Source organism: Sceloporus undulatus, chromosome 7, assembly GCF_019175285.1.
Source record: "Sceloporus undulatus isolate JIND9_A2432 ecotype Alabama chromosome 7, SceUnd_v1.1, whole genome shotgun sequence".
NCBI lineage: Eukaryota > Metazoa > Chordata > Lepidosauria > Squamata > Phrynosomatidae > Sceloporus > Sceloporus undulatus.
In genome coordinates, this window is record NC_056528.1 from 15,847,017 (window position 1) to 15,863,940 (window position 16,924).

Consider the following 16,924-nt stretch of genomic DNA (forward strand, 5'->3'; position numbering starts at 1 on the left):
TGTGCAAGATTGCTTGGTTGTGTGTGTTTTTGCGCCAAAGAAAGCAGCTTTCTGGGACGTATTCTTGTGCAAAACGCCCCACTGTTCTCAGATAGGTACATGCGTCTTTTTCAACATTACTGGATTATGCATATACAAACAAACAAACAAACCCTACGGACTAAAAATCACAGATGGCTGTCTGCAAACAGTGGGTTTTGAGTGGGAAAGGGGTAGCGCAAAGACACAATTTTCATGCGAAACCCCCCACATGTATTTTTGCGTGGAATAAGAACAACTCTTTGGGGTGTGTAAACATGGGGCAAAAGTGGCTCAACATTTTCAGCCGCCAGGTCATTGTTTTTGACAGGGCTTCACAAGTGTCGCGAAACCCATTTCCAGCCAGGATACGAATACCAGGTGCTGTGGGCTATATTTTAGAGGAATGAAATGGCAGAAACACCTCTGAGTATTCCTTGTCTCAAAAAACCCCATGAAATTAATGGGGTCGCCAAAAGTCGACAGGTGACCTGAAGGCACATGTGCGCACACATACGAAAAATGATGAATATTTTTTCCATAGCGCCTCCTGGGAGGTGAAAGACAAGCAATTTGCAATGCTGCCCTGAAATGCATTCTCTGTGGCACGTGTTCCTTTCGAGGGCACAAGCACTCGGTTGGTTTGATGCAGATACATAGACAAGCATTTGCACCGGAAAGAAATGGGAGACAAAAATCCCCATCCCCATCTAAGTCTCCATGCCACAAGTACACTAGCTAAGTATATTACCATAGAAACCTAGCAGTGGGTGATGGCACCTCTTTAAGCGACAGCAAAGAAAGCAGCTGTGCGCCAATCGGCCAAAGACGGGGCGATCCAAGACGCAAGGCCTGCAGGCTTCCAAAAACGATGAGCCAAGGATCTGGGCAGAACCAGCAGGAACAATCTGCCGCGAGAACAAGATTTCTCCAAGGCTTCGGCTCGGAGACAGCCTTCTGCTTTCGGGTTGACAAATAACATCTTAACTAGAAGTGGGAAAATGTCTTAATGCTGGTTTCTTCCCATTTTTCCCATTCTCTGTTCCTTCTGCCATGTTCCCATGTCGATTCGAACTTCCCATAAAGTTGTATGGGTTGATTTGGTGGCACGTTTCTCTTAACATATGTAACTTTTTATGTTATTTTATTTTTATGCATAATTGCTTGGATTAATTAATCAAAAATTATTTTAAAAATAGCATTTAAATCTTCTTTCTTAAACATTTCTGCCTTAGGGTCCTTGCACATCCCAGTGTTACAGTGCTATGATTCCATTTTAAGTGGCTATTTCAGTGGCTCCCGGAGTTTGGTCTTCAAGATATTTTGAAGCCAGGTTGGCTAGACTTCTGGGAATTGAAGTCCAAAACACCTGGATCACCAAAGTTTGGGAACTGTATACTTGTATATGGCCAGGATCCTGGGACTTGTAGTTCATTTAGAATTCTTAACCAAGACTTGACCACTCCATCAGACTACATATCCCAGGATTGCATGGAATGGAAACCTAGCAGTTAAAAGGGAAGCATAACTGCTAGTGCTATAACTATGCAGAGGGAAAGTCCTTTAATGCATATATTTTTGCAAGAACATCCCCCTTATTTATCTAACCAATGTTTCTGACTTATGGAGACCCTAAGGCGAACCTATAGTGGGTTCTTCTTGGCAAGTTTCTTCAAAGGGGGTTTGCCATTACCATACTTTGAGGCTGAGAGAGTGTGACTTTCCCAGGTTCTCCCAGTGAGGTTTCATGACCAAGCAGGGATTTGAACCTTGGTCTCCAGAGTCATAGTCTAATGCTCAAACCACCACATTGGCACTATTGGTACCAAAAGTTGGGAACCATTGTGTAATGGGAAACGTTTGGCCCTCCAGATGTTTGTGACTTCAGCTTCCAGGTGTTGCAGCCAGCATGGTCCATGGTTGTGGGAGCTGTAGTTCAAAACACCAAGCAGGCCATAGGTTCCCTATTCTTGGTATTAAAGAAGATGCAGCAAGCATGCCTTGGGATGGCTGTGGAGATGTGCTACAGAACTGTTTTTGACTCCACTCAAGTCTCAAAGGCCTTCCTTGAGTGAACTCTATTTTGCATAAATCCAATTATGGTCTTTATTTTCCACAAAAAAATAATACTAATACTAATAACTTTGTTCCTTTACAGGAAGTAGAGGGATAAAAATCTTCCGGTTTCCAACGAGAAAACCTCAAAGGCTCCAGCTGATGACTTCTCCTTATCCAAAAGGGACATCTGAAGTTAAAAAGGCAGAAACTTGGTGTCGGGAGCGGAAACTAATTTATTTCTCCTTTACAGTCGCTGCACACGCAGACAGAAAGACGTAACCCCTGCGAATGTGGAGAGACTGGAAGAAAAAAGAGGAGGAGGAGGAGGAGGCGCTGATAACTCTGCTCCGCCTTAAACCACATGTTAGCAATTTTGTGGAGAAAAGGGGTGAACGCCTGAAAAGCCTTTACAAGGTGGAAAAAGAGAACGTTTGGGCATCCACTTTCTGTGTTGTTGTCGTGGTGCCTTCAAGTTGTTCCCAACTTATGGTGAACCTATCGTGGGGTTTTCTTGGCACATTTGCTCAGCGTGGGATAGCCATTGCCATCCCCTGAGAGAGTGTGACTTGCCCAAAGTCACCCAGTGGGTTTATAACCTCTCACCTTTTCAATCTTCTGCTGAGCCATAGGGCTCAACAGACACCTAACTATAGCAGTCCCAAAACTCTGGCCCCGTCTCTGAGATCTATAATGGCCCATCCCAAAATACTGGATCCTAAATTTAACTAGCATAAAGCCACTTTAGAAGCCTCCGTGTCCTGAGGCTACCCAAAGAAGGTTGTTTCAATCCTTTCTCCGCTCTTCTTTTGCGATTCTGGCAACCCCTGTGGGTTTGTCATGCCAATGTAATCATATTAAGATGGACCAAACTGTTGCAATAAATGCACCTAATGAGAAAGTTATATTTGGTGCTGGAACGTTTTGCCTTTCATCGCCCTCATCAGCATTCCTGGAAGTTGCATGAATAAGAAAGACACCATGTTCAAGAGGGAGGAAGACACAATGTCAGTGGGATAGTAAATCTACTGTGAGTTTCAGTTGGGGTTGGGGTTCAGCATCGCATGAAGTTCCGTTCTTGTTGGTTTGGACAACTCCTTTAAAGCTGCTCCTGGAGACCATTCTGATTGCATAGTATGGTGAATTTGTTATGTAACTCAGTTAGTCCAAAACTTTGGTCCTTTGGATGTTTTGCACTACAGCTCCCAGAAGTCCTGGTTGTAGGCCAAGCTGGGTGGGGCTTCTGGGACTGAAACCCAAAACAACTGGAGAACCAAAGTTTGGTAATGATATAGTGTATAGTAATTTGACCCCAATTTTCATTTGGTGAAGGTTAGCATAGTAGTTTGAGCGTTGGACTGTGATTCTGGAGACCATGGTTTGATTCCCAGTTCAGACATGGAAACCCACTGGGTGACTCTGGGCAAGTCACATTCTCTCAGCCTCAGGGGGAAGCAATGGCAAACCTCCTCTGAACAAACCTTGCCAAGAAAACCCCACGATAGGTTGGCCTTAGGGTCACCATAAGTCGGAAATGACTTGAAGGCACACAACAACAACAACAAATCAATGGGCTAAGACAGCCGGCATCATGTAGTGGTTTGAGTATTGGACTACAACTCTGGAGATCAGGGTTTGATTCCCTTCTTGGCCATGAACTCCACCTCAGAACAAACCTTGCCAAGAAAATGCCACGATAGGGTCACCTTAGGGTCTCCATAAGTCAGAAACAACTTGAAGGCATACAACACACACATCAATGAGGTAAACAATTCCTTGCTGTCATCAAACCCAAAAAGGTTTGTTGTTCTGTGAATGAACCTGGCCCTTACTAATGTGAAAAATATTGTGATTACAAGACTATATACAAATCCCAGTATGACTCCAATTGTCTAAAGTGGGGCACCAGCATTTTAGTCCCCAATATTTCACTGACCAGTGCCATATCTCTGCTCAGCTGTTTCTCTCCTTCCTGGAGACTTTCCAGGCCCTGGCAGCCAATGGCTCATAGACCATAGACTCTGAGTAGCACTCATGATGATTATGATGATTACTCTTATTAGCAATGATTATTATGTATTCTATTATGATGCAGAGGTGGGTAATTCCCTCCTTCCCTGTGGCAAGAAGTTTACAGCTTGCTTCTTTACACCATCGCCCAGCTCTCTGGCTGAGCTGAGAAACAAATACTACCCATAGTCGTATTCTTACTACTGCTATTACTATTGTAAAGCCTGACGTAACTGCAAAATAAGCAAGTGTGACTAAGATGCTCAAGTAAAGCAAGGGAGGGAGAAGAAGAGGGAGATTGCGAGGGGACAGAGAGAAAGAAGAGAGAGTGCATGTACCCAAGAGTGTGCTGCAATACCAAGGGGCCAATTTTGCAAAAGTTGCTTGTCTGACCAGAGCCACACTGAAAGCACAGTTCCAACGGAGCGCCATTAATGTAATTGACTTTTAATGGCATCTTCAAAGTGAGGATGTTAATGTTTTAACAGGGATCTGAGACAAATTGACACACAGCCTCATCCTGCCTTCCTCCTTTTGGAATAAGAAAGAGCTCAAATGAGACAAGTTTATGCAACAGCCACATGAGCAAAAGACGGGCTCTTCTTTATTAGATTGGCATCTGTGTTATAAGTGAATTTTTTAATAAGAACTGTCCTTTCGTCTACATCTGCTATTAAAGCTGTTGCTGCTGTTGCTGTTGTTGTGTGCCTCTAAGTCATTTTTGAATTGCGGCAACCCTAAGGTGAACCTATCATAGGGGTTTCTTGGCACATTTCTTTAGAGGGGGTTCGCCATTGCCATCCTCTGAGGCTGAGAGAATGCAACTCAGTGACTTTCCATGGCTGAGCAAGGTTTCGAACCCTGATCTTCAGAGTCATAGCCCAATGCTCAAGCCACTAAATAAAGCTAAGCCTCCTTATTAATTCATTTCATCCAGCAAAATCGCATGGGTCTGATTCAATGGGTGTTGTCATTGTTGTGGTGGTGGATGTTTTGTGCCTTCAAGTCATTTCCAACACATGGCAACCCTAAGCTTAACCTATCATGGGGTTTACTGGGCAAGATTTGTTCAGAAGAGGATTAACATTGCCTTCCTCTGAGGCTGGGAGAATGCGACTTGCCCAAGTGGGTTTCCATGGCTGAGTGGGAATTCGAACCCTGGTCTCTCAGGCCCATTACAGACCACCCAAAAGGGGCGGTCTTGGGCCACTGCCGGTTGCAGCGCAGGGAAGCCGCTGCAGCCAAACCGCGCGACTCCCACGCACTGTAAAAAAGGAGCGCGAAAATCGCGCTCCTTCCGGCAACCTGGAAGAGACGTCGCAAGTGCCAAAGCATGCACTCGCAACGTCTCTTCCGGGTTTAGATATTCAGACACTGCGTGTCCGTTACGTCAAGATGGCCGCGCCCGTCTGTATAGGGCACCGCCATCTTGCCGTATGGAATACGCGTGAGGGGCAAGGCGCGTCTGAAAGCGCCGCCCCTCGCGCGTATTCCTGGCGCAACGACGGCGCCGCTTAGACCCGTCTGTAAGGCGCCTCAGTATCCAAAACCACTATACTACGCTGGCTCTCACTTGATATAAATCAGCTCCCTAGCTTCCTAAGCCCAAGGTTGAATGCACAAATGAAGACACACCACTTGCAAAAAAAGAATGTCTAAAGCCTACGCTGGTTAGCAACGCAGCCTAGCACAGTCGATACTCCTGTTTCCTCTTTTAATGGCACCGAAATGTGTAAAAACCAATGCCTTGATTAATGAGCCTATCTGATGTTACCGGGACCTTATTGCTGCTAAGAAAAAGTCGGCCTTTTCCCCTGTCGTTTCTCCCTCCTGAGCCCCCAGGCAACCAAACTGCAGACTTTGCAGACCATATTCTGCACGAATGGCGTCACAGGTGAAACGCCAATAACTTCGTCCTCCTTAACGTTACCGAAAGAGCAAGGAAGGCGCTGTTAAACAGGCACCGTCTGCAGAAAACAGCGGGAGACGGAGAGGCAGAGAGAGGATGGAAAAATGTTTCTGTCACATTTTTCTCCCTCTGGCTGCTTTTTTCCCTGGGCCTGTGTTGCATAATGACCATTTGTTTTATTCCTCTCTTACCGCCTGGGGAGCATCTTCAGCTTAGACATCTCTCTCTGCCGCTAATATAACCTGCACTGAGATTCGGACTGTCGCAGATTTCTTGGCTGTTTGGGTTTTGGACGGCGGCAGTTGTTGGCTCCGATGTTAGTGGAATGGTGAACCCCCTTGAGGTTTTAATCCAGATTTGGATCAAATCTCTCCAAGATGTGTCATTGCCTTCAAGCCAAGGCAGCCCCATGGATTTCGTAGGGTTTTCTTAGGCAAGGAATCCTCAGAGGTGGTTTTGCCAGCTCCTTCTTTTGGAATATAGCCTACAATAACTGGTATTTGTTGGTGGTCTTCCATCCAAATGTTAACCAGGTCTGACCCTGCTTTGCTTCCATGATCAGACAAGATCTGGTGCCTTTAGGACAGTGATTCCAACTTTCATCCTCCAGTTGTTTTAGACTTCAACTCCCAGTTTGGCCAATAGTTAGGAACTGTAGAAGCTGAAGTCCTAAACATCTGGAGATCCAAAGTTTGGGAACCACTGCTTTAGGGTATATATGCCTTCAAGTCATGGACTTCATAGGGTTTTCTTAGTCAAGGAATCCTCAGAGGTGATTTTGCCAGCTCCTTCCTCTGAAACAGAGCCTACAATGCCTGATATTTGTTGGTAGTCTCCCATCCAAGTATTAACCATGTATGATCCTGCTTTGTTTCCATGATCAGACAGGATCTGGTGCCTTTAGGTTATATATGCCTTCAAGTCATGGATTTCATAGGGTTTTCTTAGACAAGGAATACTCAGAGGTGGTTTTGCCCGTTCCTTCCCCTAAAATATAGTCTATAGCACCTGGTATTCATTGGTGGTCTCTCATCCAAGTATTAAGCAGAGTTGACCCAACCTAGCTTCCAAAATCAAATGGGATCTGGTACCTTGAGGGTACATGTGCCCTCAAGCGAGGAATTTCATAGGCTTGTATTAGGCAAGAGATACTCAGAGGTGGTTTTGCTAGCTCCTTCCTCTAAAAAAATCCATGGATTTGGAGGGCTGACTATATACCTCCTCTTGTAAACAAATATTTTATGGCTCTGGGTAGTTATCTATACTGCAGAGTTACAGCAGTTCAAACCCACTTTAAGTGTCATTATTCCATCCTATGAAATATTGGGGACTGTCGTTGTGCTTTCCTGAATTATACTATTAGAGCCATCTCATAAAGAATTCTAATTACCTAACCAAACTACAGATCCCAGGATTCCACAGGACTCATCCATAACAGTTAAAGTGGCATCGGACTGGTATAATGGTGAAGTATCAATCTGTCTGGATGTGGTATAAACATTAAAAACAAGTCTTCCCCAAATCAAAGTACCTCCATTTAAACCTCATCCAGGAACGACACTCTGAAAACGCACATTCGGAGGAAAATATAATAATCTGCTGGTAACAAGAGGTCTATTTGTCTCTTTCGCTGTTGTTGCTTAATCACTAAAAGCTAGTTTTCCCTGAAAGTCAACAGGAAAATGGCACGAGATGTTGTTGTTTTTTCACTCTGCGGCCACAAGCAAGTGCTTTCTGGAAAAGGCAAAACAAGCCCTTTAAGCAGCAAACTATTAGACTCAAGTTTAGCTCGATACGATATTGATCCTGGAGGAAGAGACCAGATACACTTGGCTTATTTTATTTTATTTTCCCCCCAATTAACATGTTCTAATGCCAGGATTCGATAGAGAATCAAAATGCCAGCCCTCAAATTGCAGCAACACAAAAGCTGCAGGATTTAAAGCAGGGGAGTGGATTGGAAAGATGGCTTTGAAGGCTGAACCAGGGTTCGATTCACAGTTCGACCATGAAACCCAATACAAGTCACTCACTCTCAGCCTCAAGGAAGGCAACGGCAAACCTCCTCTGAACAAATCTTGGCAAGAAAAACCCATGATAGGTTCATCTTAGGGTTGTCACCAGTCTTGAAAACACAAAGGACTTGGCATCTCTAACAGAGGACACTATTTCCAGTCTTCATGTTTAGAGCACAGATACTATAGAGCTGGGTCTACTGAAAGCAAAAGTCTCCTAGAGGCCAAGATCTCAATGTAGAAGAAGTCAGGCTATATATGCAGTTCGATTAATATGTATTGGATGCAATTCAAGGGGAGAGAAAGAGAAGGATAGATGAGCCCTAAGAGCTACCTGCATTAAATGCTACATCAGCAGCAAACTTACTACCATAGATCATTTTGCCATTTTTATCTCTCACAGCTGGAGAGGATGAACAAATTGGTTTAATGCCACCTTGCATTGCAAAAAAAAAGCCGTCAGAAGCGAATACATCTCCCCAGCAGACAGGCACAAAGACATTTGCCGTTCCCTTAAGGCACCGTCCAAGTTGTTGTGCCCAAAACACATTCTCCGTAGCTTCAGAAACAAGTATTTATATATATACTGTACCGATCTCCAACCAAGTCCCCAGTTAAAAAATTGAGCACTTAAAAAAGGTCATATTTGGGAAGAAGAATGACGGAACGTAAGCTTCGATATATATATAAAACTTATTTTTTAGGTTTTAGAAAAATGGATGGATGCAGTTGTATGTAGAGATGTGGTAAAGGAGGGACAAAATGAGGATGTTGCACCTCCAATAAAAAGTCTGCCCTCCCATGAAATATTCCTCCGAGTTCCCAAATTTCTAGTATTGCAGAGAATGAGATGCTGAAAAATTACTCCTACCTCGAACTCTTCCATTGCTTGTGCTCACATCCCCTTGATCATATTGGCCACCCCTTTTCTTTTGCTGGCCTTAACTGTATTTCTAAATGTCCAGCTGAAGTTTTAAGTGCAGGAAATTTGGAGACCAATTTGGAGAGGGCAAAATTCATGTTGTTGTTGTTGCGCTCCTTCAAGTCTTGTTTGGCTTATGGTGACCCTAAGGAAACCCAATCTCAGAAGTTTTCCTGGCACGTTCTTCTCCTTTGCCTTTGCCTTTGCATTTCTCTGAGGCTGAGAAAGTGTGACTTGCCCAAGGAGTCTTGATGGTCCAATTCTGAAAATGATTTGATGGCCTAGTCTTTGGGGACCTTGAGCCCTCCTTGTCCTGCAAAAGGCAGGACTCTTTCATAGAGATGGAGCCTTACAAGTTGGAAAGGCGTGCGACAAAGTGGTTTAAGCACTGGACTATGACTCTAGAGATGCGGGTTTGGTTCCCTGCTTGGCCATGAAACCCACTGCTTGCCCTTAGTCAAGTCACACTTTCTCAGCCTCAGAGGAAAGCAATGGCGAACCACCTCTGAACAAATCTTGACACAAAAACCCAAGGATAGGGTTGCCTTAGAGTCACCATAAGTCAGAAATGACTTGAAGGCGCACAACAACAACAAAGGGACTGTGCAACCTCTTCCCTGCGGAGGCCTTCTGCAAAGAAATGTCACCAAGGTCTTCTAAAGTCTCTCCCTGCTGCCAGCCTGGTAGGAAGCCCATGTACAAGGCAGTTTCAATACCATCCAGCTAGGATCGCCGGCTGAAGCCAGAAGCCCTGACATTCACTGTCGCACACTTCAAAGGAGCGCTCATGTTTGATGACAAGCGACACGGCTCCTTATTACAGCCGTCTAATCAAAACTGCTATTGTGCAATTATATTCCAAAGATCAAACCGCCCGGAAGACTACAGGCGAGGAGACGCTGGCATGAAGCTGGGCCCGCGTCTCACGTAAAACATTGCATTTTCATTGACTATTCCCGCTACAACCGTGACAACACTCGAAAATAGCACAAGCCACAAAACCTGGGCTGAACGGCCAATGGCTTCCGGATTAAAAACAGGGGGAAATCGGCACCTCCCAGAAAGGGAAGGAAGGAAGACATCAACTTTCGAATGACCAACTCTCCCATCCAAATAAAGACACTTGCGACTGTTACATTTAGCAGCCAGCCGACACAAACGTTTCCCCGAGAGATTCCCCTGCTTATTAAATTTACACATGATCACAGCTATCCTAGATAGATAGATAGATAGATAGATAGATAGATAGATAATTATATAATAGTTTGTATGCTGTGTTATGTTATGATTATGCTTGTCTGTGACCTTAATATCTATCTGTCTGTCTGTCTGTTTATCCATCCATCCATCCATCCATCCATCCATCCATCCATCCATCCATCCAGTTTTTACAGAAAAGCAGTCCTTAGCAAAACAGTATTTCCAGAAAGAGAGAAAACATTTCCAGATAAAGCTTCTTGTTGTGTATTTTTCCCCCTCACCTTTCTGCCCAAAATGAGATTAAATGCAACCCATGCAATTAAAACACAACATGAATAAAAGCCTCTGGACCATTCAAACACAATTATAAAATGCACCGGTAATAATGCAACACAACAGGCATGGCATTACCCCTTCCACAGCAAGCAATATCAGTTGCAATAGGCCTTGCTGAATGAAAAGACTAATGCAAAGAGATTAGGGAGGAAGCCAACCTCACAACGCTTTTGCAGGGAGTTCCACAGACCCCTTCGAGTAGCTACCAGGAGAATGCTTTGTCACAGAGTTGTCTTGGCTCATTGACGGTGCATCTACACTGTCGAGACAATGCAGTTTGGCACCACTTTAAGCCCTGTAGCTGCATCCTATGGAAATCCTGGGATCTGTAGTTTTGCACGGCCTTTAGTTTTCTCGGCCAAAGAGTGCTGGTGCTTCGCCAAACTACAAATGCCAGGATTCTGTAGGTCAGTTAAAGTGGTGTCAGGCTGCATTATTTCTACAATGTAGATGCGCTTCCAGGGGACACGAATGCCTATGGGTCCCAGACAGTAAATGGAACTTGACCTACAAAATAAGCAAGATTTGGGTGTTTTAAGCTCTTTCAGCCCTCAGTTACCTCCCAGTTTATCCCAGTGAAGGACCAGGGCTTGGAAATAATACACAACAATATCATTTTATTTTGCAAAATGGAGTAATGACATTACGTTAGGAGGCGATACCTTTTTCGTTCTTTGCAAAATGGCACAATAAAGTAGTGTCATGAATAAAGTAGTGTCACTTTTTATAATCAATAGCATTTATTCATTACTTCCAAACATGTTTTGGTTTGTTGGGGGGATGTTGTCCATGTTCTACATTTTCAAATGCAAAACCTATCCACATACACATATAAAAACATAGTTTTAAAAGGCAAGCATCAATAAAAGACAGCACTCTCAGACTAAAAAGCAACAGCAACAGGTTATTCAGCCAACAAATAACAAATTGCTTTTTAAGTCCAGTCCAGAGTTATGGGTTTGGGGGATATACCCCTTCCTTTATCACAAACATACAATTGCATTCAATCCAAAAGCGAAAAGGCCGAAAACCAAACACAATTACTAATTTCCCCTCTATATCTCTTCTACACAACAGGAACATTTCCTATTGACTCCTAATATCAAATACGCATATTTATCCTTTTCTAACCAAGACGCCTTCTTTTGTGCTTCCTATCTCCCAGCTCCTCCTTTGAGTATCAATGCTAAAAGACCAAGCCAAGCTTTTCACCTCCTTATTTTGTCTGATACAATTGTTCTCCAAAAACCCATTCTTGCTTTAAATCCACTCAAGATAACATTTCGCATACAAAAAAGGACCCGTCAACCTTTAGCCTCCCCAAAAGTGTTTAAACCCCATAATAAACGTACACCGAACAATGCATGATGCCCCTCCAATTTACGACTATAGTTAACAGGGCTTCTTTGGAACTAAACTAAAACCTTAAGAGCATCGTACCCTTTTCCTCACCTCTCTGATGATAATAATAATAAGTACGAAAGCCTTGTCAGGTTTATTAACTCTCATCAAAGTTGCTATGATCATCTACCAAAGGAAGAGAACCGGGAACGAAAGCCACTTACCCGGTAAGGACGACCACAAAATCCATCACGTTCCAGCCGTTGCGGAGATAAGAGCCCTTGTGAAAAACAAACCCCAGCGCAATGATTTTGATGCCCGCTTCAAAGCAAAATATCCCAATAAAGTATGGCTCAGTGTCGTCCTGAAAAGAAGAAAGCGAGAAGGAGATATCAACAGTGCATTTATTTAATGCCTTTCGTAGGTAATGCAACGGTTCACCCAAAGGTGGCTTTCGTTGTTTTGTGACTTATGGCAAACTGATCATAAAGGATTTTGGGGGGCAGGATCTTATTCAGAAACATTTGGCCTTGCCTTCTTCTGAGGATGAGAGAAAGTTGGTTTCTATGGCCGAGCGAGGATTCGAACCCTGGTCTCCAGGGCTGTAGTGCAAACACTCAAACCACTGCACCATGCTGGCTCTAAAAAGCCATTATGTGGTGCAAAGGCATGAGACAATCGTTTCAATGGATACGCTAATTCAAAACAATCGCGAACACATGCAATGCTTCCTTTGCTGCTGCTGTTGTTGTTGTTAGGATATAGAGTCATAAGGAAAATGTACATTGTGGGTTTTAATAGTAACCAGGCATTAAAAGTTTACCTGCGCAGCAACATCAAAAGCGTTTTAACGGTTGTCGTGTGCATTTCCAATTTGTGGAGATCCCTAAGATGAACTTGTCATGAGCTTTTCTGGGCACGATTTGTTCATAGGGGGTTTGCCATTGCCATCCTCTGAGGCTGAGAGAGTATGACTCGTCGAAGGCGGGTTCCATGGCTAAAAGCAGGGATTCGAACCCTGTTCTCCAGAGTCATAGTTCAGTGCTCAAACCACTGAACCACTCTGGCTCTCTAAGTTGCAGGAATCAGGGAGCGACTTCTCGCCTTTTATACTGCAATTTCACACAACGGCGGTACTCTTAAAATACAACAAATAGTCAAAGGTCCCACTGGAATCCTATTCTGCAAAGAAATCCGGGAGGATGGATCAATTGCAAGAGGAAGCCAAGACAAAGGCCTTAGAAAAATCAATCCCAGATTCCAGAAACTCATTAGTGTTCTTACAACTGGGTTCCCTAACTACGTTTTTCTCTGTCTCGAAAAGACCATCCTAATAGGTTTAGGTGTGTTGCAAAAAGGAAGACTTGTGGGCTTTTATTTCCCCATCTTTCTTTTTAACAAAAGCTAATACGAACGGCTCATGCACAGCTGCTCAGAAAGAGCCCGTGGTTAGGATAAAGAACAAGAGCCATTAGCTGAGTGAAAAAGCTGTCACGTCGAATAAGGGAGAGACCTAGTATGCCCTGCTGCCATGTCGGAAGGATCTGCAAAACGCCGGCCAGAACTGAGCCTCGGGGTGACAAGCGGCGCATTCCCTGCAAACCAGGAACCTTCTGCAGGAACTGGTTACGCCCAGAGACCATGTGTTCCTACGTCTCCTCCTCTGCCAATGCAGAGCGGTGATGCACAGAGACAGGCTGCCCGGCTAAATAGCAAGGAAGATTTCCAAGAAACAATCACAGTGGGTCAAAGGAAGCATTGCATCAGTCAGCACCCAAGCTGCCCCAAAGATAGTATCTGGAAATCTAAATGGAGACTTCTCCCTTGCAAGGACACCAAGGATGGGCAACCTGGAGCACTTGGGCTGGATTATGAATGCTTTTGGCAAGTGACCACCTCAACCAGCATAGCATAGTGGTTTGAGCATTGGACTACAACCCTGGAGATTCCCCACTTGGCCATGAAACCCATTGAGTGACCCTGGGCAAGGCACATGCTCTCAGCCTCAAGGGAAGGCAATGGCAAACCTCCTTTGCACAAATCTTGCCAAGAAAATTCCATGATAGGGTTGGTCTTAGGGTTGCCAGAAGTCGGAAACGACTTGAAGGCACACAACACACAGGTACCCATTTGAGGATCCTTTGGGGGATATCCTCAAGCTTCCTGAGATGTTATGGAACAATATGGAGAAAGAACCTCCACTAGTTTTGCGCATCCCTTCTGGACAGTGGTGGAGATAGGGCTCAGTGGGAGACGGATTCAAATTACCAAAAAGATATTCCACCTAAGTATTAGGAAGAATTTTTTTGACTATGAGAGTGTTTGACTTCGGAACAGATGGCTGCAGAGAGTGCTGGATTCCCCTTCTTATACCTTGGATCAAGTATTGATCGGAACGGAAACTGCAGTCAAGAAATAAGACTAGGAATGGTAAGGGCAGCCATGATAGAACTGGACAGGATCCTAAAGATATACAACTGAGCACTAAAGTTAGAATCGTCCAAGTCATCATATTCCCCATCACCATGTACATTGGTGAGAGCTTTCAGTGAAGAAAGCAGATCAGGAGGAAATCAACTCATTGGAGATGTGGTGCTGGAGACGAGTGCTGAGGATATCATGGACAGCCAAAAAAAGACAAACAAATGGGTCCTTGAACAGATCGATTCTGAAATCTTCCTGGAAGCCAAGATGATCAGTCTGAGGGTGTCATACTTTGGCCACATCATGAGAATCATTGGCAAAGACAATAATGCTAGGAAAGGTGGAAGGCAGTCGAAAGAGAAGATCTCATGCCAGACGGATAGACTTAGTCAGGGAGGTCATAGACCTGAATCTCCAAGATGTAGGCAAAGCAGTGGAGGATAAGGAGACCTGGAGAAGTCTCATTCACAGGTTCACCATAAGTCGAGGCCAACTTGAAGGCAGCTGACAACAACAAACAGAGGTTGGATCAGTGTCTTGAGTTGTGCTTGAGTTGTGTATTCCTCCTTGGCAGGGGGTTGGACTAGGTGGTCCTTGTGGTCCCCTCCAATTCTGAGATCCTATGATTCTGCAGAAGACCACCTCCTCACAATTCCTCTCTCCTGTCTTTCATTTACAGAGAAAGGCTTTGCATGACTAGGAGCAGCAGCTGCTCTGCAGTTTCGGCCTCAGCAGGGTATAACTGGCAGACTCAGAGCCTGGCAGAGGCTGGCTATTGACCTGAGCATGGAATTTATGACTAATCTACTCAGTCGGGAGACTCATGATACAAGGCTCCTGGGATGGACAAATCTGCCTCGCTTTCTCCTGCATTCAAATGTTGCAAATGTTGGTGAGTCCTAAGGAAAGCGGAACGGGACAGTTGGAGAATGAGTGACACATCTGCCAGTTTCACTTCTCTCCCCTCCCATCGTAAACCATCTCAGTATATACATATATAACCCTATACAAAACTGAACTGAAACAAAATTCTTATCCATCAGTGTTATTGTTGTTGTGTGCCTTCCTGACTTATGGCGACCCTAAGGTGAACCTATCATAGGGCTTTCTTGGCAAGGTTTGTTCAGAGGAGGTTTGCCAAAGCCTTCTCTGAGCCTGAGAGAGTGTGACTTGGCCAAGTGGGGAATTGAACCTTGGTCTCTAGAGTCATAGTCCAACACTCAACCCACAACATCACACTGGTTGTCAATGTATGGTCACTATGACTATAGAGGAGGAATTGCACAGAATGGTACTACAGTGATTCCATCTAACATGGAGTGCTGCCATCTTTCAGGAAGTTATTGAAAACAGGTCCTTCCGACACACTTTTTTTCCTATCCACAAACCGCTTGGTAGCTCATTTCCTCTGTTGGAGTCATTGTGTTTTCTCCTAGACCCCTTCTAATTATCTTTGTTATTGTGTTGTTGCAAAACTTCAGGGTTTTGTGCCAATAAGCAGCAGCAGAGAAACATTCCTGATCGATAAATGAAATAGGAATTGAAAAAGGCAAAACATTGCCCTCCCACTCCGACAACATCCCACCACGAAAGTGATACTCACCAGCCTCTCCGACATGGGCGTCTTGTCTCCATCTGGTAAATGTTGCTCCAAAGCCAGAACAATACAATTAGCTATAATTGTAGCCAGGATCATATACTCGAACGGCGTGGAGGCAACGGTTAAAGAAAAGAACCAAAAAGGCTCCTCGGCGGAAGAGAAATGTCAGCAACATCAGCAAGTGCATGGATTGATACAACTTTCATAAGCTTCCACTGTTTTCAGACACCATTAATCTCCCAGGATCATGCATCATTCCCTCTGTTAACCCACAAGTGCATCCACGGTTTATAAAAGTTAAGGCAGTTGAATAATCGGTGCGATGGAAACCCTTTGGATTAACTAAAAAGATGCCCTTGCTTAAGCCAGGATTTGTAGTTGTTCTTTTTAATTATTAACTTAAAATGGGCCCATGAATATTTCAGGTATTTCCAAAAACAGGAGAGGATTTTGGTTATACTTTTGCTGTTTTTCTTTCCTCCTCTTTTGCTCTTTTCCAATTAAACCTTGCAACTGGCATTGGTGATGGAGGAGGTGGGATACCACCCAGTCCATCCCATATTGAAAGGTTTGGAGAATCTTGTCATCTATCTCCAACCCACTGCACTAGCCACTAGTAAGTCTAAGAGACAATTTCCTTACTGAGTGGTTGTGAAAACAAGCAAGAAATCAATTAACAGCTTGCAAAAAGAACATTAACAGATGAAGGTTAGGATCTAAAATGTCCGTTCTTTATAGCCCCTGAACTGCGGGACTCCCCTCCAAAGGAGATCATGCAACCTTCATCCCTTCTGAATTTCCAGTGAGCAGTGAAGATTATGCTATTTCACTTGGTCTTTGGTGGATATTAGGAGTGTCCTCTCTGGCTGATTTTAGATGTTGTTTTTAATTGGCTTTAGACCTGTTTTATAGAAGAGGCTTCAGGTGTTTTTAAACTGGTTCTTTCATCGTCAGCAGCATCCCCACTTTTTATTCCCAGTTTGGCACTTGAGGCGACTTACAACATGCAGCAGATTTGGGTTGTGTTTAATGTTTGTGTGGTTTTAGCTATTGTGCACCACTTTGGGGACTCTGGTGGGTTATTAGGAAATAAT

The 16,924-nt window shown here is 44.1% G+C and overlaps 1 protein-coding gene across 7 annotated transcripts in view; it reads right to left on the reverse strand.

The window, feature by feature from the left end:
• LOC121936315 (voltage-dependent N-type calcium channel subunit alpha-1B-like) overlaps positions 1-16,924 on the reverse strand; it is a 167,238-nt gene that overhangs the window by 144,458 nt on the left and 5,856 nt on the right. For all 7 annotated transcript variants that reach the window (XM_042478448.1, XM_042478450.1, XM_042478447.1 and 4 more), the window contains exons 2-3: positions 15,834-15,939; positions 12,031-12,170 (exon numbers count right to left, since the gene is read on the reverse strand). In XM_042478448.1, the coding sequence (XP_042334382.1) occupies positions 12,031-12,170; positions 15,834-15,939 (246 nt within the window). The remainder of the gene's footprint in view (positions 1-12,030; positions 12,171-15,833; positions 15,940-16,924) is intronic.